Source organism: Ictalurus furcatus, chromosome 18 (assembly GCF_023375685.1).
Source record: "Ictalurus furcatus strain D&B chromosome 18, Billie_1.0, whole genome shotgun sequence".
In the NCBI taxonomy this organism is placed as follows: Eukaryota; Metazoa; Chordata; class Actinopteri; order Siluriformes; family Ictaluridae; genus Ictalurus; species Ictalurus furcatus.
Genome location: NC_071272.1, coordinates 2,152,677 through 2,170,227, shown reverse-complemented (window position 1 = coordinate 2,170,227; position 17,551 = coordinate 2,152,677). Strand labels below are relative to the sequence as shown.

At 40.4% G+C, this 17,551-nt stretch overlaps 1 protein-coding gene across 1 annotated transcript; it reads right to left on the bottom strand.

Moving 5' to 3' along the window:
- Positions 1–2,064: 2,064 nt before the first annotated feature.
- On the bottom strand, positions 2,065–15,897 carry LOC128622670 (pyroglutamylated RF-amide peptide receptor). Its single transcript, XM_053649364.1, has 6 exons — positions 15,567–15,897; positions 11,013–11,171; positions 8,388–8,449; positions 7,569–7,801; positions 3,961–4,058; positions 2,065–2,513 (listed from the first exon to the last, which is right to left on the bottom strand). Exons 1-6 carry the CDS (start codon positions 15,895–15,897, stop codon positions 2,065–2,067), a joined length of 1,332 nt encoding a protein of 443 aa, XP_053505339.1.
- Positions 15,898–17,551: the final 1,654 nt, after the last annotated feature.

Sequence of the window (17,551 nt, the reverse complement as noted above, 5' to 3'; positions counted from 1 at the left end):
GTGTAGTTTTGTGTTGAAAATTAGGACGTGCGGAAGTCTTCCCACTTCCTTCACTGTTGGAAATTGAATAAACATCAGTCAGTAGCCACACTCCCGAGCTGCCCGGTATTTGCCCCACTGTCCTAAAAGCTTACGGGGATCCTTCCTCCGTAAACTGGTGCGTTTCCACGAGAGACACTGGAGCAGGGCTTGGACAGTGGAGGCAGAGAGGAAAGCCATGTGAAGGAGGCGACAGCTCCTCAGGGAGAAGATCCACGAAGAGGCTTCTCCGTCTAACCAAAAGAGACAACGTGGTTCTTATGGCCCAGAACCATACTGAAACCCAAACCAGTGAGAGAGCAGGACAGGACAGAGAAATCTAACAGTATCATACAAGGGGAAACTGAAGAACCACACACAAGCCAGATGGGGATATGTGGTCTCGATACTGAGCACTGCAGGGAGGTTCAATCCGTTGGAATGGCAAGAATACCTTCTGAAACGGACACCATTGCTGGGCAACCCGATAGAGGACAAAACCCATGCGGTCAGATCATGAAAGAATTGCAGACCAGGACAGCAGGCGAGTTATCACATGAGAAAGAATGTCAGCTTCTTGAGGACTGTAGACCAGGCGAGTCATGTGGTCTTCATCGAGATCGAACACGACGAGTGACACTGATGTTCGACATCCGTATCGGAAAGCATCGCGTATTCCCGATAAACAGAGTCCCTTACTGACCGGTGACCCAATTCAAGGCACAGAAAAATGTGAGGAAAGCTAAACGCTATCGGCTGTTTAAAAAGCGGGAGGAGCCTCTCAATATGTCCCGCCCTGACTTCCAGTTTCAGTGGAGATTACGTCAACACGTCGAGTAACGCCACGCGTTTCAAGGCGCTTCACAGAGACTTTAACCACGTTTGCTAGTTTGACCTTTTGACCAAACGGTTGCTTTATTTAACTTCTCATAATCGCATGCGTTTTCTCTGACGATCTGTCCGATACAACAAGGTCTGATTTATCCTGCTCCGTGTCTAAAACACTTCCACCGTCTGACCGAACAAAACAATTCCTTCAAACATTTTCTGCGAGATTGATCGGTCGAACTGTTTCTGGAACACGGCTATCGCTCCAAGCACGATTACAAGTCCGCTTTGATTTTCAGTTCGCGCGGTGACGTCACACAAAGGACGGCTTCGTTTTTTGGCCATAAAAAAAATCAACACGTAGATATAAACAAGGTGCCTTTTAATACAATAGACACTATTAACAGTTTTCACAGACGTGCCAGATGACTTTGTCGGACGTTTTTGAAAGACAGTAAACGGTCTCGATAAAAGCCCTGTCTGAGAACACGTCTTCAGTAATTCCCAAACTTTATATTGTTGCAGAAGGCACTGCCGCTGTTTGATCCTGAGTGTGAGTTGCTGTCCATGTGGAACGTCCGCGTTCTTCCCTCGTCCTTGTGCGTTTCCGACAGGTTTTCCGGTTTCCTCCGACCTTGCTCCCATGCTGCTATGTCTATCGGCTACTCTGAATTGTCCATAGGTGTGTGAACGTCAATAGTGTATTACCACCGTGTGCTCGGCTCTCCTGGTATGAGCTCCAGAGCCACGACCGTGACCGGGATAAAGCTGCGACCGAAGGTGCATTCGGTGAAGGAGCGTTTGCGTCGATTTCACAGTGTCTTCTTTCTCTTTGCGTACGGAATCGGGAGTCCGATGTGGCTCGCTATGTATGAGTTTCCCAAATGCTATAACGGTTTCTATAATAAGGATGGTGTAACCAGTGTTAGGAACAATAAATGTGCGTTCCGTGCACACTAATTCTCGCATGTCGGAGCACGAACGGTACGTTTGGATGTGTAAACCCGTACGTTTGATTATCATGTGCATGACAAGAAATGTCCAGATGCTATTACTGTTCTAGATTGGAGGAAATCGAGGCAGTAGTTGACTCGCTCGTATTAGGGATACAGTAAATGATGGCTATATCACTGTTTGTGATAGCACTGTCTTTGCTGATCAATGGTTTGACGGCTATTGGTCGTAGTGACCTCTTCCCGCACCTTCTCCTCTGGAGATTTATCCACTTGGAATTCCCACTGTCTTCTGATAGGTAGCATCCATGTGCACGGGGTCGGTGACATTCAGAATGACGGTGCCTGAGTTGTTACTGGGCCAAATGGCACCAAGCAGGATCATTGGGTTGAAGGATTTGGACCTTGCTCCATTTGTCACTGGTGCCACACTATTTTCAGTGTCCCAAGCTACTTTGCTCCATGGCTGGACCCCAGCTCTCCTCTCCATCTTCTCGGTGGTATTCCTCGGCTCCGTGACGGAGACGCCGACCCGGATCTGCCTTCTCCGGAAGCAGAGTACACACCTCTGCGTGAGCAGGGCCAGCAAATCCCTCTTGAAGTTGGTGTTGAGGGCAGCATAGACCACTGGGTTGCACACGGAGTTGCTGAAGCCTAAGATCTGCACCAAGCTTAGCAATAGAAACTCTGAATCCAGGTCCAGGTTCAGCTTTTCTGAGAGGTTCAAGATTGAAGAGAAAACAAATAGCTCATGAGAGTGTATGATTTAAAAAGAAATTGATATCCCCCCCCCACTTTTTTCAATAATAATGCATTTAAACAGGATGAAGAGATCGTTTCGATTTAAGTTAGTTAGTTAATGCGATGGAGAGCATGTGAAGATGAACGCATTACGGGCCGATCGTGGCGACTTCTGGATGGAGATTTAAGACGACTGCGCGATTTTCACTCGCACCGGGCGTGAAAACGATGACCGCAAGGCAGCACCAGTGGGAAAGTCAAATTCTAGACATTTCTATGGAAGCCCGTTTTCATAGAGTAGCTAGTCGAACGCCATTTGTCGGGTTGAGCATGTTCTCGGGTTGATCTTTCACCAGAAACACGTCGGAAAAGTTCTGAGCGTTCAGATTCTTTTCTGAACAGTAGCTGGATTTTAACCCACCAGAGAAAATAGCAAGGATTGCATTTGCCGCTGTTCTTATTGTCGTTGTTCAAATGAAATTATGGCACACTTTCCCCCTTGTGGAAACTTTCGGAACTACACTGAATTTTTAGCACATCCACAATTAGTACTTGAGTATACCACAATTACTTCCTGGATATTTATATACCGTGCTTAGCGTAAGTGTTTTCCACATTTTTTTTTTTTTTTAGTGCTACAACCTGGAACTGAAATGGACGTAACTGAATTGAGATAGACAGTGTCGGATTTTTATCTTGCTAATGAAGAATTATATAACTAGCACATTTTTGTCAGCCGCCGTCTTAAAGTCCTTGAGTTTATTGCTCTATTTCGCCCTCTAGTGGAATAACGGAGCGCTTTTTTTCAACTCCTTTCCAGAACAGCTTAAATTTTTCATTTAGAACCAGGAGCCTTCCTGGTCTAATGGACAGCGATTATTTGGACGCGTGCTCTGAATAAACGACGAATAGTCGTTACGGTTTTATATAACTGGTCGGCAATTCAAAGTTTATGAATATTACTCTCACCTCGTGCCCTCGGTACTGGAAAGTTCTAGCCGTCATTTTGTTTAAAAGCTAACCAGATGAACGATATCACTGGAGGACTCTTCATTCTTCGGTGGTGTTTTTATATTGTAAAGTTTTTGGGGTAATAATTTTTTTTTTTTTTTTTTAAATGATTAGTTTCTTCAAACTCTTAGATCAACTTGTTCTTATAAGGTTTTATCTGCCAGCCAATTGTCGTAAAGGATGAACAGCGTAAAGAAAATACCTTTTAAAAAAAAAAAAGAACATTATAATATTAAGGTCATGACGTGATTGTAGGAATTGCCCCCAGCATGTATCTGACCTGAAGTAGAAAACAACTCGAACCCCATGGTGAGACACCACACGCATGCTTTCAGAGGACCAGAGGTATGAGAGTAACAAAATATTAGGGCTGTGTGTGTGTGTGTGTGTGTGTGTGTGTGTGTGTTACCATAGTCCAGCAGCAGTGATACAAGGTGAAATGGAGCCCAGCAAGCACCGAACAGAAGCACCACTGTGGCCATCATCTTCACTGCCCTCCTCTTCCTCCTGGAAACGACAACTTGGTTAATCAAACAAACACACATTCACAATTTTGCATAGACAATCCACCTACTGGCATTTTTTTTTTTTTTTGGACAGTCGGAGGAAACCCATTGCAAAGGTCTTGCAGTAACCCAAGCTCAGGATCAAACTCTGGACCCTGAAGCTGTGAGGTGAGGTGGCAACGCTCCCTGGTCACACTGAGCATGAGGCAGAAATGCACCCGGAATCATTTGTTATTCCTGCATACAATCCATCCATCTTCTATAATTTTTGAGGGTCACGGGGAAACCTGGAGGCATCTCATGGGGCACAAGGCGGGGTACACCCTGGACAGGGTGCCAATCCATCGCAGGGCACAATCACATACACACTCACACACCCATTCATACACTACGGACACTTTGGACACGCCAATCAGCCTACCATGCATGTCTTTGGACTGGGGGAGGAAACCGGAGTACCCGGAGGAAACCCCCGCAGCACGGGGAGAACACGCGAACTCCGCACACACAGGACGTCCTGCATACAAACCGTCTGGAAATTCATGAGACGATTCATCTTCTTTTTAAAGGGTCAACAGATGTGCAAAACATCGAGTCGAGCAGTCTGGCAGGAAAAAAAAAAAAATGGGGCACAGCTGTGTGTAATGTCTTACATAATGGCATGTATTTAATTAAAGCTATAAGCGATAAGGAAAGCGATTTCTATAGCCATATCTAGCCAAAAATTTGGCTAAATTTAAACAGAAATGAACACTCAAGAAAATATTGTACCTACAGAGTTCTCCTGTGCTTGTGCCAGTGCGATGTCTTTAGTTGAAACCGCCACGAAACTGATTTCTAGACACATACAGTGGGGTCCAAAATTCTGAGCGCACAAGTGAACACGGTCCAATTTTGCATTCTTTTCTAAATGAATACAACGATTTTCATTACAAATTAATATCACTGACGACGGCTTGGGCGACACGTGTCATCTTTGAAATACTGACACGAATTTCAGAGTTTCTTAGTATCCGTTCTGTCCGCTTCGTGCTTTAACAACGGCGCGCACGTGAGCTGGCACGGACGTGCAAGACCGTACGATCCATCCTAGATCGAATCCACCGTCCGAACCTGCGCTTGAGATTATAGGCATGAGGAAATTCTGACCTTTTGTACAACGCAGTTAAAATGGACAATATTATCCATTCGTTTACATTTAAAAGTGACCTAGAAATAGTGGAGAATCTTGAATATTAAATATTCCAGACACCGTACGTTTCTTTATTTTTTTGTAATATTTCAACATTCTAAAACTTTTTCGATTTATTTCTCATTTTTAAATGAAAAAAAAATGTTGGACTTTTGGACCCCCGCTGTATGTTAAATGATTACATATGATTTTCTGTGATGATTTATTCCGTCAGTCTGTCTTTATTTCTTTAACCATGATGGCCCGCTATAAAGGTAAACATTCCTAGCAAATTTCAACCACACTGTAAAAGCGGAGAAGTCCATTTAACTCCAAAAATTTGAAGGAAACTAATTACCTCAAAATTTATTAAGTTGATAAATCCATTTTTTAAAGCCAAATACATTTAAATATAACAAAAATTGAACTCCGTTAACTCTGTTTAAGTGTATTTGGCTTAAAGAAATGGATTTATCAACTTTAAAAAATTTTGAGGTAATTAGTTTCCCTCAAATTTTTGGAGTTAAATGGACTTCTCCGCTTTTACAGTGCATGTTATGAGCATGTAAAAGTGCTCCTATGTTTACTATTTGAATAATAAATGCTAGCACGTTTACTAACCATCGTCTCCTGATCGTTCTGGACCGGGAGGCTTCGGAAACCTAAAGAGGTGTTAATTATTTTTGATTCGAGTAGTTTCACGCGAGTGGACTGGCAGTCAGGGTGTATTCCCACCTCACAGCCAGTGTCACCAGGATAGGTTTCGGATCCACCACGACCCTGAGCAGGATACGAGTGAGTGAGTGAGTGAGTGAGTGAGTGTGTGAGCGTAGTGGATTTTTAGGGGCCGGTGAAATTCTGTGCTGGACTGGACAGGAATGTGGGTCGGAGTCGTTTATATTTCTGCTATATCAGTTGTTGCCTTTTGGATTTGAGTCTAGGTCTTTCTGATATTGGTTGCTGCTTCTTGAGTCTATTATGAGCAAAATAATGAGAGAGGGTTTTATTCTGATATTTTTCCAAACGTTTTGGTTCCATTGTCTGCAAATACATTTTGCACCCCACTGACATCCATTTTCCTTATTTGTTTATTCCTGTCCTTGGTAGTTCACATCCCCCCCCCCCAACACCAGCCCCTTTGTCCCTTGTGATTGGTTCCAGCTGTTCCATGTTTTCTTCTTCATCATCTTTCTTGTTCAAGCGCAGCATGTGCTTGCTGCTGTGGGTCAGCTAGTTTTGTACGTCCTGGCAGCAACTCTATCTTCTCTGTTTTCCCCCTAGTTTCTGGTTTGTACCGTTGAGGCCGAAAGTTCACACACGCCTAGGCTAAAGGCATTCAAACTTCATTTTTCACAGCCCGTGTATCAGATTTTCAATGGGATTCTCATATCAGACTATATAAGATTTTCGGTTTCACATACACTTTGTTAGTGTTTGGTGGAATTGCCTTTTAAGTGTGTGAATCAAATGCTTGGAGGAACCTTCCACAAGCATCTCGCGATACTTCTGCTGTAAGGTTTGGCCGTTCCTCCTGACAGAACTTCTATAACTCGGTCAGGTTCGCACAACACCCACCAGAACATGATGCTTCCACCACCATGCTTCACAGTTGGGATGGTGTACTTCAGAATAAAAGCCTCGCCCTTTTTCATCTATCCGTAGTAGCGCTGATCATTGTACAGATCCTTGTGGTACCTTCAGTTGTTTGGAAATTCCTTCTAAGGAGGACCTGAACTTGTAGAGGTACACTAGTTATTCGGAGTCTACTCTGAGTTGCTTGGATTTCTCATGGCGTTAAGGGCAAAAATTCACTGCCTCTAAAGGTAGGCCCTTTTACAGCCACTCCCAATTAACTCCTAATTATGACAGTTGGCAAATCAGACGCTTCTAAAAGCCATCGCATCAGTTTCTGGAATCTTCCAGAGTGTTCACAGAGACGGTTAACTTGGTGTGGTGTTGACCCACTGGAATTCAGATATAGTGAATTAAAGCTGACACGAATCTGTCTCTAATCAATTCTTTAAAAATGACCTCTGATGTAAACAAATCGGATTCCCTTATTGACCTGCCAAAAGAAATGTATGGTAACATGAAAAAAAATATATCTTTAGCCTACACGTTTGTCTGCAAACTTTTCCATCTGTACCATGAACGAACCTGTTCCTTTGGTTTATGATCCTAGATTTGCATGCATTCCTCCTCGTCTATAGGCAATGTCCTCTGGGAGTCCTCTGTGGGACACGTTCTTTGCTTTTGGTTCTTGCATTTGAATCATTGGTCTTTGCTCATTTAAAAGACCACATACTTGTCACGTATTTACCCAGATGTCTTTGCTCTGACCTGGTGATCTTGTTGATCTCAGACCCTGGCAGTGTTTGGAACACAGCCTCGTGAATGCGGTGTTTGCCCCACAATTCCCTCATGATCTTCCCATACAGGATGGCTATGGTCACCAGTGGGACCAAAAAAAACATCACTGATAGGCATACGGTGTAACTCTGCCTCCACTGCTGGCTTGGCCACACCTCCAGACAGCTGGTGTGGTGAACATCAAACAGGAAGTCGTATTTCACCTGTAATAAAAATTTATGCAAACATATATACTGAATTGTTATGGATATTTTGGATATTTGTAGGATAAACCAGTGTTGTGTTTGAAATTCTTTGATCTCCATGAGAGCAGAGTATTTTTGTGATTTTTTTTTTTTTTTTTTTTAAACAAAAGATCAAAAGGTTAAACAATAAAGACAATTTTTCACAGCCTTCTTATTACTGCTTATATTTACCAAGGGTGCCAATATTAGTAGAGGGCACTGTATGTGGGAATCTTCCTAAAAGGAAATGCATAATGCATCTCTTTTTTTTTTTTTTTTTTTTTTTTTTTATTTATTCTGTAGGTCCACATATTGCTCACATGATTCGATTAAAGAATTAAAGATAAATTAAAGATAAAATTGCATACGTTTTATGGCTCGATCCATTAGAACAAGGGTTATCAACAAATGAAAAGTAACACTTAATGGAGCTATAACTCAAAATAAAGCAGGAAACGTATTGAAAATGACTAAAGTTATATCGTGTCCAAAGACGATAAACAAATTATATTTCTTTTTTATTATTTTATTTATTTAATTTTTTTTTATTAAATCAGACACATACCTCTACTTTCTGGACAAACCACATCGGCGCTGCAACTGCCAGCGCGACCATCCACACAGCCACTGCAAAGCGAACAAAAGAAACTAGATCAAAAGAAATCCAACGTTCATAGAGGTATTATTTATACTAAGACTGAGACAATATCATGATAAGGAAATTGGAAGTAGTGGCATTCGTAATGTTATGCTGTTGTACATAATGCAAGACAAATATACAGGGTTTTTAAAAAAAAAAAAAAAAAAAAATAGGGTTGCCAGAAAAGTATGAAAATTACGTTTCAACATTAAAATGGATGACGTATGGGATGCTTCAAAAGACTTGACTGTTTGGGTGTTACATTATACATTTTCACTTGATTTCCTAATTATTAAATATTCACTCATCGTCGTTCATCTTCAGCAACTCCTTTATCCTGGTCGGTGGATGCAAGCTAAAAAAAAATGACCGGCAGTAAATCACAACAAAAGTTAGAATTGCAGTTCTAACAGTGGGACTGGTTTATCAAACGTTTGCCATTTTACGGTCAATCATCAACTAATTAACTGAGTGCTGGTGCAGAGGAAAGTCCAAACTGCAATTCTTCTATTAAGATAATTTACTGCCGTCAATGAAGCGCTCTACTTTCTCTATAATCTTAGCTACCGATTCATAAATAACCAGTGATGCACTGCAAATAGTTCTAATTGTATTTAAAAGATACCCAGATATTTTGCATACAACACATGATGGCTTGAATCAAGCTAAAGAAGGAACACTTTCTAAGTGTTACTTCCTAATGAGATTTTAATTCTAACACTAACGCTAATAATAATAATAATAATAATAATGCATTTCAATGTAATCGCATGTTACATGAATAGTAATGGTCTTACAGTATGACGATTATAGCATTTTGGCACTTTATATGGTATTACTAGAGTTAAATATTAGATGTTTGCAAAAGATTCTCATTGCATTACATATTAATACAAAGTCACAGTGAGGACGCTGCAGGATTATGGCTTTCTTGGCCATTTCTACATTTTTTTTTTTTTTAAATTTAAAATGTTATTCATGCATTTCTTTCTGTTACTTGTTATAGTTGAAGGCCTGTGTTTCATTGTGTCTTTGTAAGTGCCTTCTATTTAAGCCTCCAGATCCATACATGTTTCTGACTGATTCATTTCCATCGTCACTCCACCACTCGGCATGTCGTTAACGCTACAGGACGAGAGGGTACGTAGATGGTTAGTGAAAACGGGAATAATTTACTCAGTAAACTAGGTGTAAGTATTTTAAAGACTACTTAAGTCTGGCATAGAGGTACGCAGTATAATTACCGCATTGTTCAGCTATTTTACGCACAATGTATAATTAAAATCTATGGTGGTTTTTTTTCCAATTTGGCCACTCGTTTCCTCGTGAGACGGTGCAAGAAAATCCAGTAAACAGGAAGTCTGCCAGCACACACACACACAAAAAAAAACTTGTCGAAGAGTGGAAAAAGAACAGAGGTTTTTCCGATCTTCGACTGTCTGGTTTAGGTGAGCGTGTACCCGTTGTAATTTAGCCCTTGCACCTCACGGTTAGATTCTGAATGCCCACAGAACTGCTGTTGGATTTTTTTTTTGTACCCATCTGTGTAAACTCTAGAGACTGCTGCATGTCAAATAAAATCCCAAAAGTTCGGCAGTTTCTAAAATACTCGAACAAGATTGTCTGGCGACTTAGGTTTGATATGAACATTATCTGAAGCTCATGAGCTGTATCTGCATGACTTTACGCACTGCGCTGCTGCAGACTGGACAGTTGCATGAATGTGCAAGTGCACAGGCGTTCATAATAAAGTGGACAGTGAGTGTATATTCCTCAGTCCGACTTCATTTGAATTATCGTCAAACGGTCTCACTGAAAATTGGACTTTGACGCCGTGTGGGCGTGTCAGAAATGCTAATGCTAACGACGGTAATGTTGTGAACAGTAACACGTCTGTTTTCGATCAAGAACGTTTTGGACTGTTTTTTTAGCAAGACGTTCACGGCAAAAGCAAAAATAACGTAAGCGGAGTGGTTCAGACGCTTCATGCTTCTCGCTAGTTTTAAAACTGTACTGATTAGCATACCCAAGAGGCTGAACTCTAACAATGCTAGGTAATGATATCTAAGATCTCTGCTGGAAATTTCGATTTTTGGTATACCTTCTGAAGATTTTCTTAGTCCTGCGACGTTGAGAAGTATGTTTTGTTTTGCAGCTTTTCTTTAACGAGGTAGAATTGCTCGTCGTTACCACGCAATTAACTACCGTGCTAAACAAAATGCTAAAATATACCTCAATGAGGGGAAAACAAGGGAACATTTTCCATTCTAATTTGTACATGGGAGAACTACTTCCAGTGTAGTTTTGTCTTTTCCTTCGAAAAGACAAAAAAAAATAAAAAAAAGGTCTCTTTATTTTACAACTCACACCAACAGCTAATAATTAAAAAATAAGTCGACAAGTGCTATAAGTATTCATAATTCACACGTCAGTTGGCTCGTCTGAGCGTTTACAAATTTTAGCGTAGCTCTATCCAGACCGACACTGAGAATATCGGTGCAAGGACAGTACCATACTGGAAAACGGGTATGTTTTGGTTTTTTTTCTCACCGAGCATCATGATGGAGCTGTGAAGGATGTAGCTGTTACGAACATGAAGAGGATACAAGATTCCCTGGAAACGCTCTACAGCGATACAAGTCATGGACAGGATGCTGGTTGCTATGGCAGTCACTTGGAGGAAGGGGACCAGCTTGCACAGGAAGTCACCTGCAGAGTCAAGTGTTTGTGAGCGTGACTAATATATATATATATATATATATATATATAATAATATAATGAAAGTACTTGCTTTGCTTTAAAAAAACGAGTAGTCTCAGGTAGAATTAGTGCAGTTTTATAAGGAAATTAGCTGGTAAGTGTCACGTTATAAAGATGGACACGGAAGCAAGTGCAGATCTTCTAACATTTAATAAACAAACAAAATACAAAGACACAAGGCACAATACTGTGGCGAAACCTAAACATGGAAGCGTGGACAAAAGCATAGATAGACGACACGTAAGACGAGGAAGCAGTACAAACGCTGGCTATATACAGGAGTGCTCGTTAAACAGAAACGTGATACAGGTGCAGGTGGTCATGTGACAATGATGTAGTATGGTGCAGTGGCTGCTGGGAAATGAAGTCCAGAGTTCCCTCCTTGATACATGACAGTAAGTTTCATTGAGTATCTTACAGAACCCGCATCCACGGTTCTTCTGGAGACTTTGACTGTCGCACTCGCTTCTTATTTTTGCAGCGAGATCCAGCAGCCTTCATTATGTCTTTGCCTGAAAAGTGATCTCTTATATAATATGCTACTTTCTTTACTGACCTACATACTAATGTCCAATATTTCCCCTGATCACAGCCTAGGCATCCATAATTCGCAGCACACAATATGTCTATAGTGCCCGTTCACAGTGCTCAGTGGTTTTACTGATAAAGACGGACAAGTGGCGCCGAGGTAATGAATAGAGGAAAAGGTCAGATGTATGTTAGACGCAATGATATGAGGTGTACGTCTAAAATTGTGTAATTGAGGCTTTGAAAGGTTGACACACTAGTCAGGCTGAATCTTATTGCCGACGTCACCAATGCTTTTTATTTTATTAATAATCTGAGTATAGCCGTGACAATAGAATTTAGTTAACGCGATAATAACAGAAAATAGATTATTAGGCAACAATCTGATCTGATGACTCAAATGTCATTTTAACTTTATTCTGACCATTCATTTTGCCAAGAGTTAATACGTGTAATTGTATTGAATACATACAGTTACATTAACGGTTATTTGCATTACTGTAACCAATTAAACCAATTTAAGTAACACTCTTTTTGATGGGTATCTACATAGTGAATTTATGAATCCTTCATTAGCATTGCAATAATATCTTATAAAGCAGTGCTGGGATTTTGAAAGGCTTATGTCGAAACACGTACGATGATATTGGAAGTACTATACAACTTTTGTCTTTACGTGGAAGAGAAAGCATTGAGATACAGTGTTACTGTATTTTATTATATTTTTATTTACAGCCCTAACCCGACGCCTTGCAATTTACTAGCTTGCTTATGAATGTGTCATAAATGCACTATGTAGGTAGCCTTCAAATAAAGTCTTAACCCTATTTATAAGAGGCAATCATTGTTTCAGAAATTAAATCTAAGATAAAACAAAGGCAACCTGAGTAAACACGAAATACAGTTTTTAAATGATAATGTGATTTATTCCCCAATTCCCCAAATTACAAAGCTATTTCAAAGGCTCTGGGACTCCAAAGAACCCCAGTGAGAGCCGTTATTTCCAAACGGAAAAACTCGGCACGGTAGTGAACCTTCCCAGAATGACCGACCTTCCAAAATTCCACCAAGAGCACAGCGACGACTCATCCAGGAAGTCACGAAAGAGCCAAAGACAACATCAAAGGAACTACAGGGTACACAGAATTCCACGAAAAAGAATATCATACCTACGGTCAAGCGTGGTGGAGGCAGTGTGATGGTGTGGGGATGCCTTGCCGCTTCAGGGCCTGGGCAACTTGCAGTAATTGAGGGAAACATGAAACATGAATCTCTACCAGAAAATCCTACTAAAGGAGAATGTCCGGTCTTCAGTGCATAAGTTGAAACTCGAGGGCAACTGGATTATGCAGCAAGGCAATGATCCAAAGCATAGGAGTAAATCCTAGTCTAGGGCTGGGCGGTATGACAGTATATATCATGAAATGTCAACGTAACAGATTTTTTTATTCCTTGTATACCGTGACATCTAAATAAGTGGGTGTGGCTAACTCACATGAAGCGTGCGTGAAACTGATCGAGGCGCTGCAAGTTAGCACGTTTGAAACAGGAAGAAAGATGAGGAGGACCCACAAAGCAATCCCGAGCAGGAGGACGAACTTGTTATTAAAAGAGGTCATTTGTCTCATCACCTCAGAATGAAACACGCACGTGAATATCATGATAGCCAAAAGACGCGCCTTACATCAAGTGGTCCGTCAAGCTCCGGCGCTAAAACCAAAAAAACTAACCGCACTCACCTCAGATTCAAACTAGTTCGGCCAAAATCTTTTACTAAAGGCATAGTGTATGAGAAAAGCTCAAAGAGATGGAAAGAAATAACACAGGCCATTACGATGTACATCTGTAAAGACATGGCACCAGTTTACACTGTGGACAAGAAGGGTTTCCGAGACTTGATCGAAACCCTTGATGCGAGGTATGTGATAACATGGAAGTTGTAGAATCTGTAAATAAAGTATTAAGCCCTCTTGTGGAGTTCACAGATGCCGTGTCTGGGGAACAGTACGTGAGTGTTCCATGCTTGAATCCTGTGCTTCATCTTTTCAACGAGCGGGTTCTTCAGCCACAGGATGATGATACCCAGCTCACCAAGGACATCAAGGTGACGATTTGAATGAGAAATATGCAGAACAATCCACCCAGGAGCTGCTTGACATGGCTTCCCTTCTCCACCCCCGCTTTAAAAGCGCATACATAGAAGCAGAGAGATTGGACTACATGAAGGTCAAAGCTGCAGCAGAGATGGAGAGTCTTGCAGATGAACAAAGAAAGTCCGCAGAGGGCATGTCATTGCCACCAGTCGGAGCTGCTGAAGAAATTCCTGCTAAGAAAAAGAAGAAGAATTTGGGCAGCTTCTTCAAAAGAAGATCACGTAAATGCCAAGCTGTCCCTCGGTCAGAGAGAGAGTCCACTGAAATGGAGCTTAACAGCTATTTACAGACAGCTGAAGTTTATGGTGAGACCAAACACCCTGCGGTGAGATTCTCAATCAAAACAATTACAAATTGTGAGCAAATTTTTCCTTATTTTTTTTTTTTATTTATCGAAGTGTTCATTTATTTGATTTGATATTTTTTGGTGCCAAAAGATTTTAAATAGTTTTTAAATACTTTCAGCAAGAAGTGATTACTTTTAATATTTTATACATGAAGTGTTTTACGTTTTTGGGGAAAAAAAAAAAAAAACATAGTTTGATAATTTCCTCAGGTTTTTACATATTTGACACAGCTGCGAGAAGATTACTTGAGGAGAAGTTATAATAATAATAAGGTCTGTCCACATCAAACTGTGAAATGTGGAATGCTGTGAAATTTGTTATGGTATGGTTCGTCTAAATTGTTGAGTTTCTTTCGTTTGCTATATTTAATAGTAATAAAAGAAAAAGGCATCAAATAAGGTGAAGTACTTTTCATTTATATATATATATATATAGTATTTAAGTTTACTTAATATATATAAAGCCCTTTTTTTGGCAAATTTCCAGAATTACGACATATAAATAACTCAATCGTGAAATTCATTTAGAACATCTTCTAAAACTTTGATCAGATTAGTATGTACAAAAAGTAAATAAAAAGAGAGAAAACCTGAGGGCCGTATCTATCCATACACCTTCTATGAAGATGTCTTCTACTCTTACATATTTTGAAAGACACTGAAACCCTGGTTCCTGGTTCATGCTTTCATAACCTCATGCTTAGACAACTGTAATTCCCTCGTCTTTGGCATTTCTGTAAAACCCTAAAAAGACTGTACACCTATATTTCCTATCACTTATATGTACACCTATATGTTTCCCATCTCAAAGAGGATCAAATACGAAATTCTCCTTCTCATTTATAAAGCAATACACGACCTCTCAGGTCCAAAAAAAAAATGTGTCTACTACCTTTGTCTAAAACCAGACTAACATTTCATGCCCTTGTCCCCAGACTTTGAAATGCCATCCCCAAGGCCTTTTTAACCCAACACATTTCCTCCTACTTCCTTCTAGTCTTTTTCTTACTTTGTGTGTGTGTACAGCAACCTTGTGTGTTAGAAAAAAAAAAAATATATATATATATATATATATATATATATATATATAATATATACGTGAAGCCATTTTTATAGCCATTTACTTGCTTACATGAAGCAAAAGTTAATTGTACATACAAAAGCAGCACATTAAACTGCACCTATAGTTTTTGATTATGAATGCTGCTGCAGTTTGGGATGTTATATAATATTTTGATGTTATACAATGTTGTTGTATTTGTTGAGATGTTATATAACCAGTGATGGGTGCAATGTTCATCTGTGATGGAAGCTTACCTGCCAGCCAGTTTTTAAAGAAGTGCTGCAACAGTGAGGCAGGCACACATACAATGCCAATGAGAAGGTCACTGAATGCCAGCGAACAGATGTAGAAAGTGCTTGGGGACTGCAGTGCTTTCCTACGGCACAAGAGAACCAGCACAGCCCCATTTCCAACCACAGCGAGCCCGAAGATGAGCACATACAGCAGACCAAATACTGGTAGCAGGGCAGCTGGGAGCCTGGGCACAGCCACCAGAGGTGGGATGGAGTAGTGCTGGATGAACTGCCACCGAGAGAGGTTTGATGCCTTCAGCATCACGTCCAACAAATCTGAGGTAAGGTTCATTTTTAATTTATGATCTCACAGTCTCAGGGTTTTTGTCCGGATGAAAACATGAACGGAGGTCCAACAGTTTGGTCCTCCTCTTGTGGATGGTGTGTGACTGAACAATGCCTGCAAAACTAAAGAACATATTTGTGACAAGCAAGTCACAACAGAACATAACGGAAATTGAAGACAGTTCTTCTGACATCAAAGGCGCCACAAAGGCTATCAAGGATATCACAAAGGTACCTGAAAAGGACACTAGATTAAGGTGGGTCAGGAGGTGCGAACTGTCGTCTGCGAGTTGGGGAAATTGTTATGAAGTTGTGGAGAATTAACAAGTAATGAGAGTTTGTCTACTCCTGTGTATGGCTTACGACATCCTATTTATGAGGGGTTTTTTTTTTTTCCTCAGAACATCTGAATGCTGTGATTCTATTTAAATTTATTCTGTTTTTCTGTGTGGCCTTGAAAATTCTGAAAGCATCAGCAATGAAAAGTGATCATTAATAAAATCATTTCTATCTGCTATTATTATCTAGAAGTAAAGCACTTCAGTTTCCCAGTGTTCACTCACTGTTCAGCTTCAGCGGCTCAATCCCCGACATCATTGACCATGACTGGATTACTTCAAACACTAGAACTATTCCTTCTAGTTTTTTCTTCTTCAAATAAAACACTGGTTAGTGCATTGCTAATATCGTGCGTGTCATTTTTTTCAACAGTATGTTTTAATGAAAATCAGTGCCAGTGCTTGCTACACAGGTTAAATTCAAAGGCGCACAGTTTTTGCATTCGAATGTGCGTTTCTATCTTAAATTCGACGGATATTCAAAGTGGCATACGTTCGCATGTAAACACAGCGCGCGACATCGAGGTCAGCAGAAATGATCGAGGTCATTATACGTATATCGTACGATAAGTCGATAATATAATTATCGTGACAGGCCTAGTTATGGCAAAAAGCATATAAACATGAGACATGGCAAACAGGGCTTGGTGCATATAAAGGACCTATTAAATAGTCCTGACATGTTCAACATAAATCTCTCGGAAGGAACAGCAGTACTTATGGCGTCTCATACAGCTATTGTAGATTAAACCAAATAAAATGAAATGAAATAAAACTGTTTTTATTTCGTATTTGCTTACGTTGCCTATTATTATTATCTATTTATTTTTTTAGCACAGCTGTGAATTTAATAGTGAGCATCCACAAACCTGGGTGTTCTAAGTTAAGACAGGACTGTATCTGCATTAAAAAAAAGGGGCAAAGGATGCAGCAAGGCACACTTCTTTAATTATTTATTTATTAACCAAAGTATGTTCAGATATCTCACTGATGGCAGGTTTTGGATGTCACGCCATCGTTGTCCTGTTCTGCTTACTGTACTTCATGGCAGCGCATTAACTTCTAACCACAAAGAAACAGGAAAAGCGCACAAAATTTCACAAAGGAACATTCACCAGCAATTCACACGCACACTGACACACGAATAGAGCCTAGTGCAGACATTTATTAATACCTATAAATGTCAAATATGGTATTTCAGTTGGCCTACAACTACATTTTGTACCCTTTCACCTGGAAACATGATTGATAATTTACATAACTGGGTGACTAATTGAAGATAAAGCACATGCACCTTCCCAGGTAAAAGTTAGGCTACATAGG

Coding starts and splice junctions, on each gene's coding strand:
- LOC128622670 (XM_053649364.1), bottom strand. CDS start 15,897: ATGAACCTTACCTCAGATTTGTTGGACGTGATGCTGAAGGCATCAAAC. Junction 11,172..15,566: donor CTTTAAAAACTGGCTGGCAG/GTAAGCTTCCAT, acceptor TTGACTCTGCAG/GTGACTTCCTGTGCAAGCTG. Junction 2,514..3,960: donor ATCACTGCTGCTGGACTATG/GTAACACACACA, acceptor TGAACCTCTCAG/AAAAGCTGAACCTGGACCTG.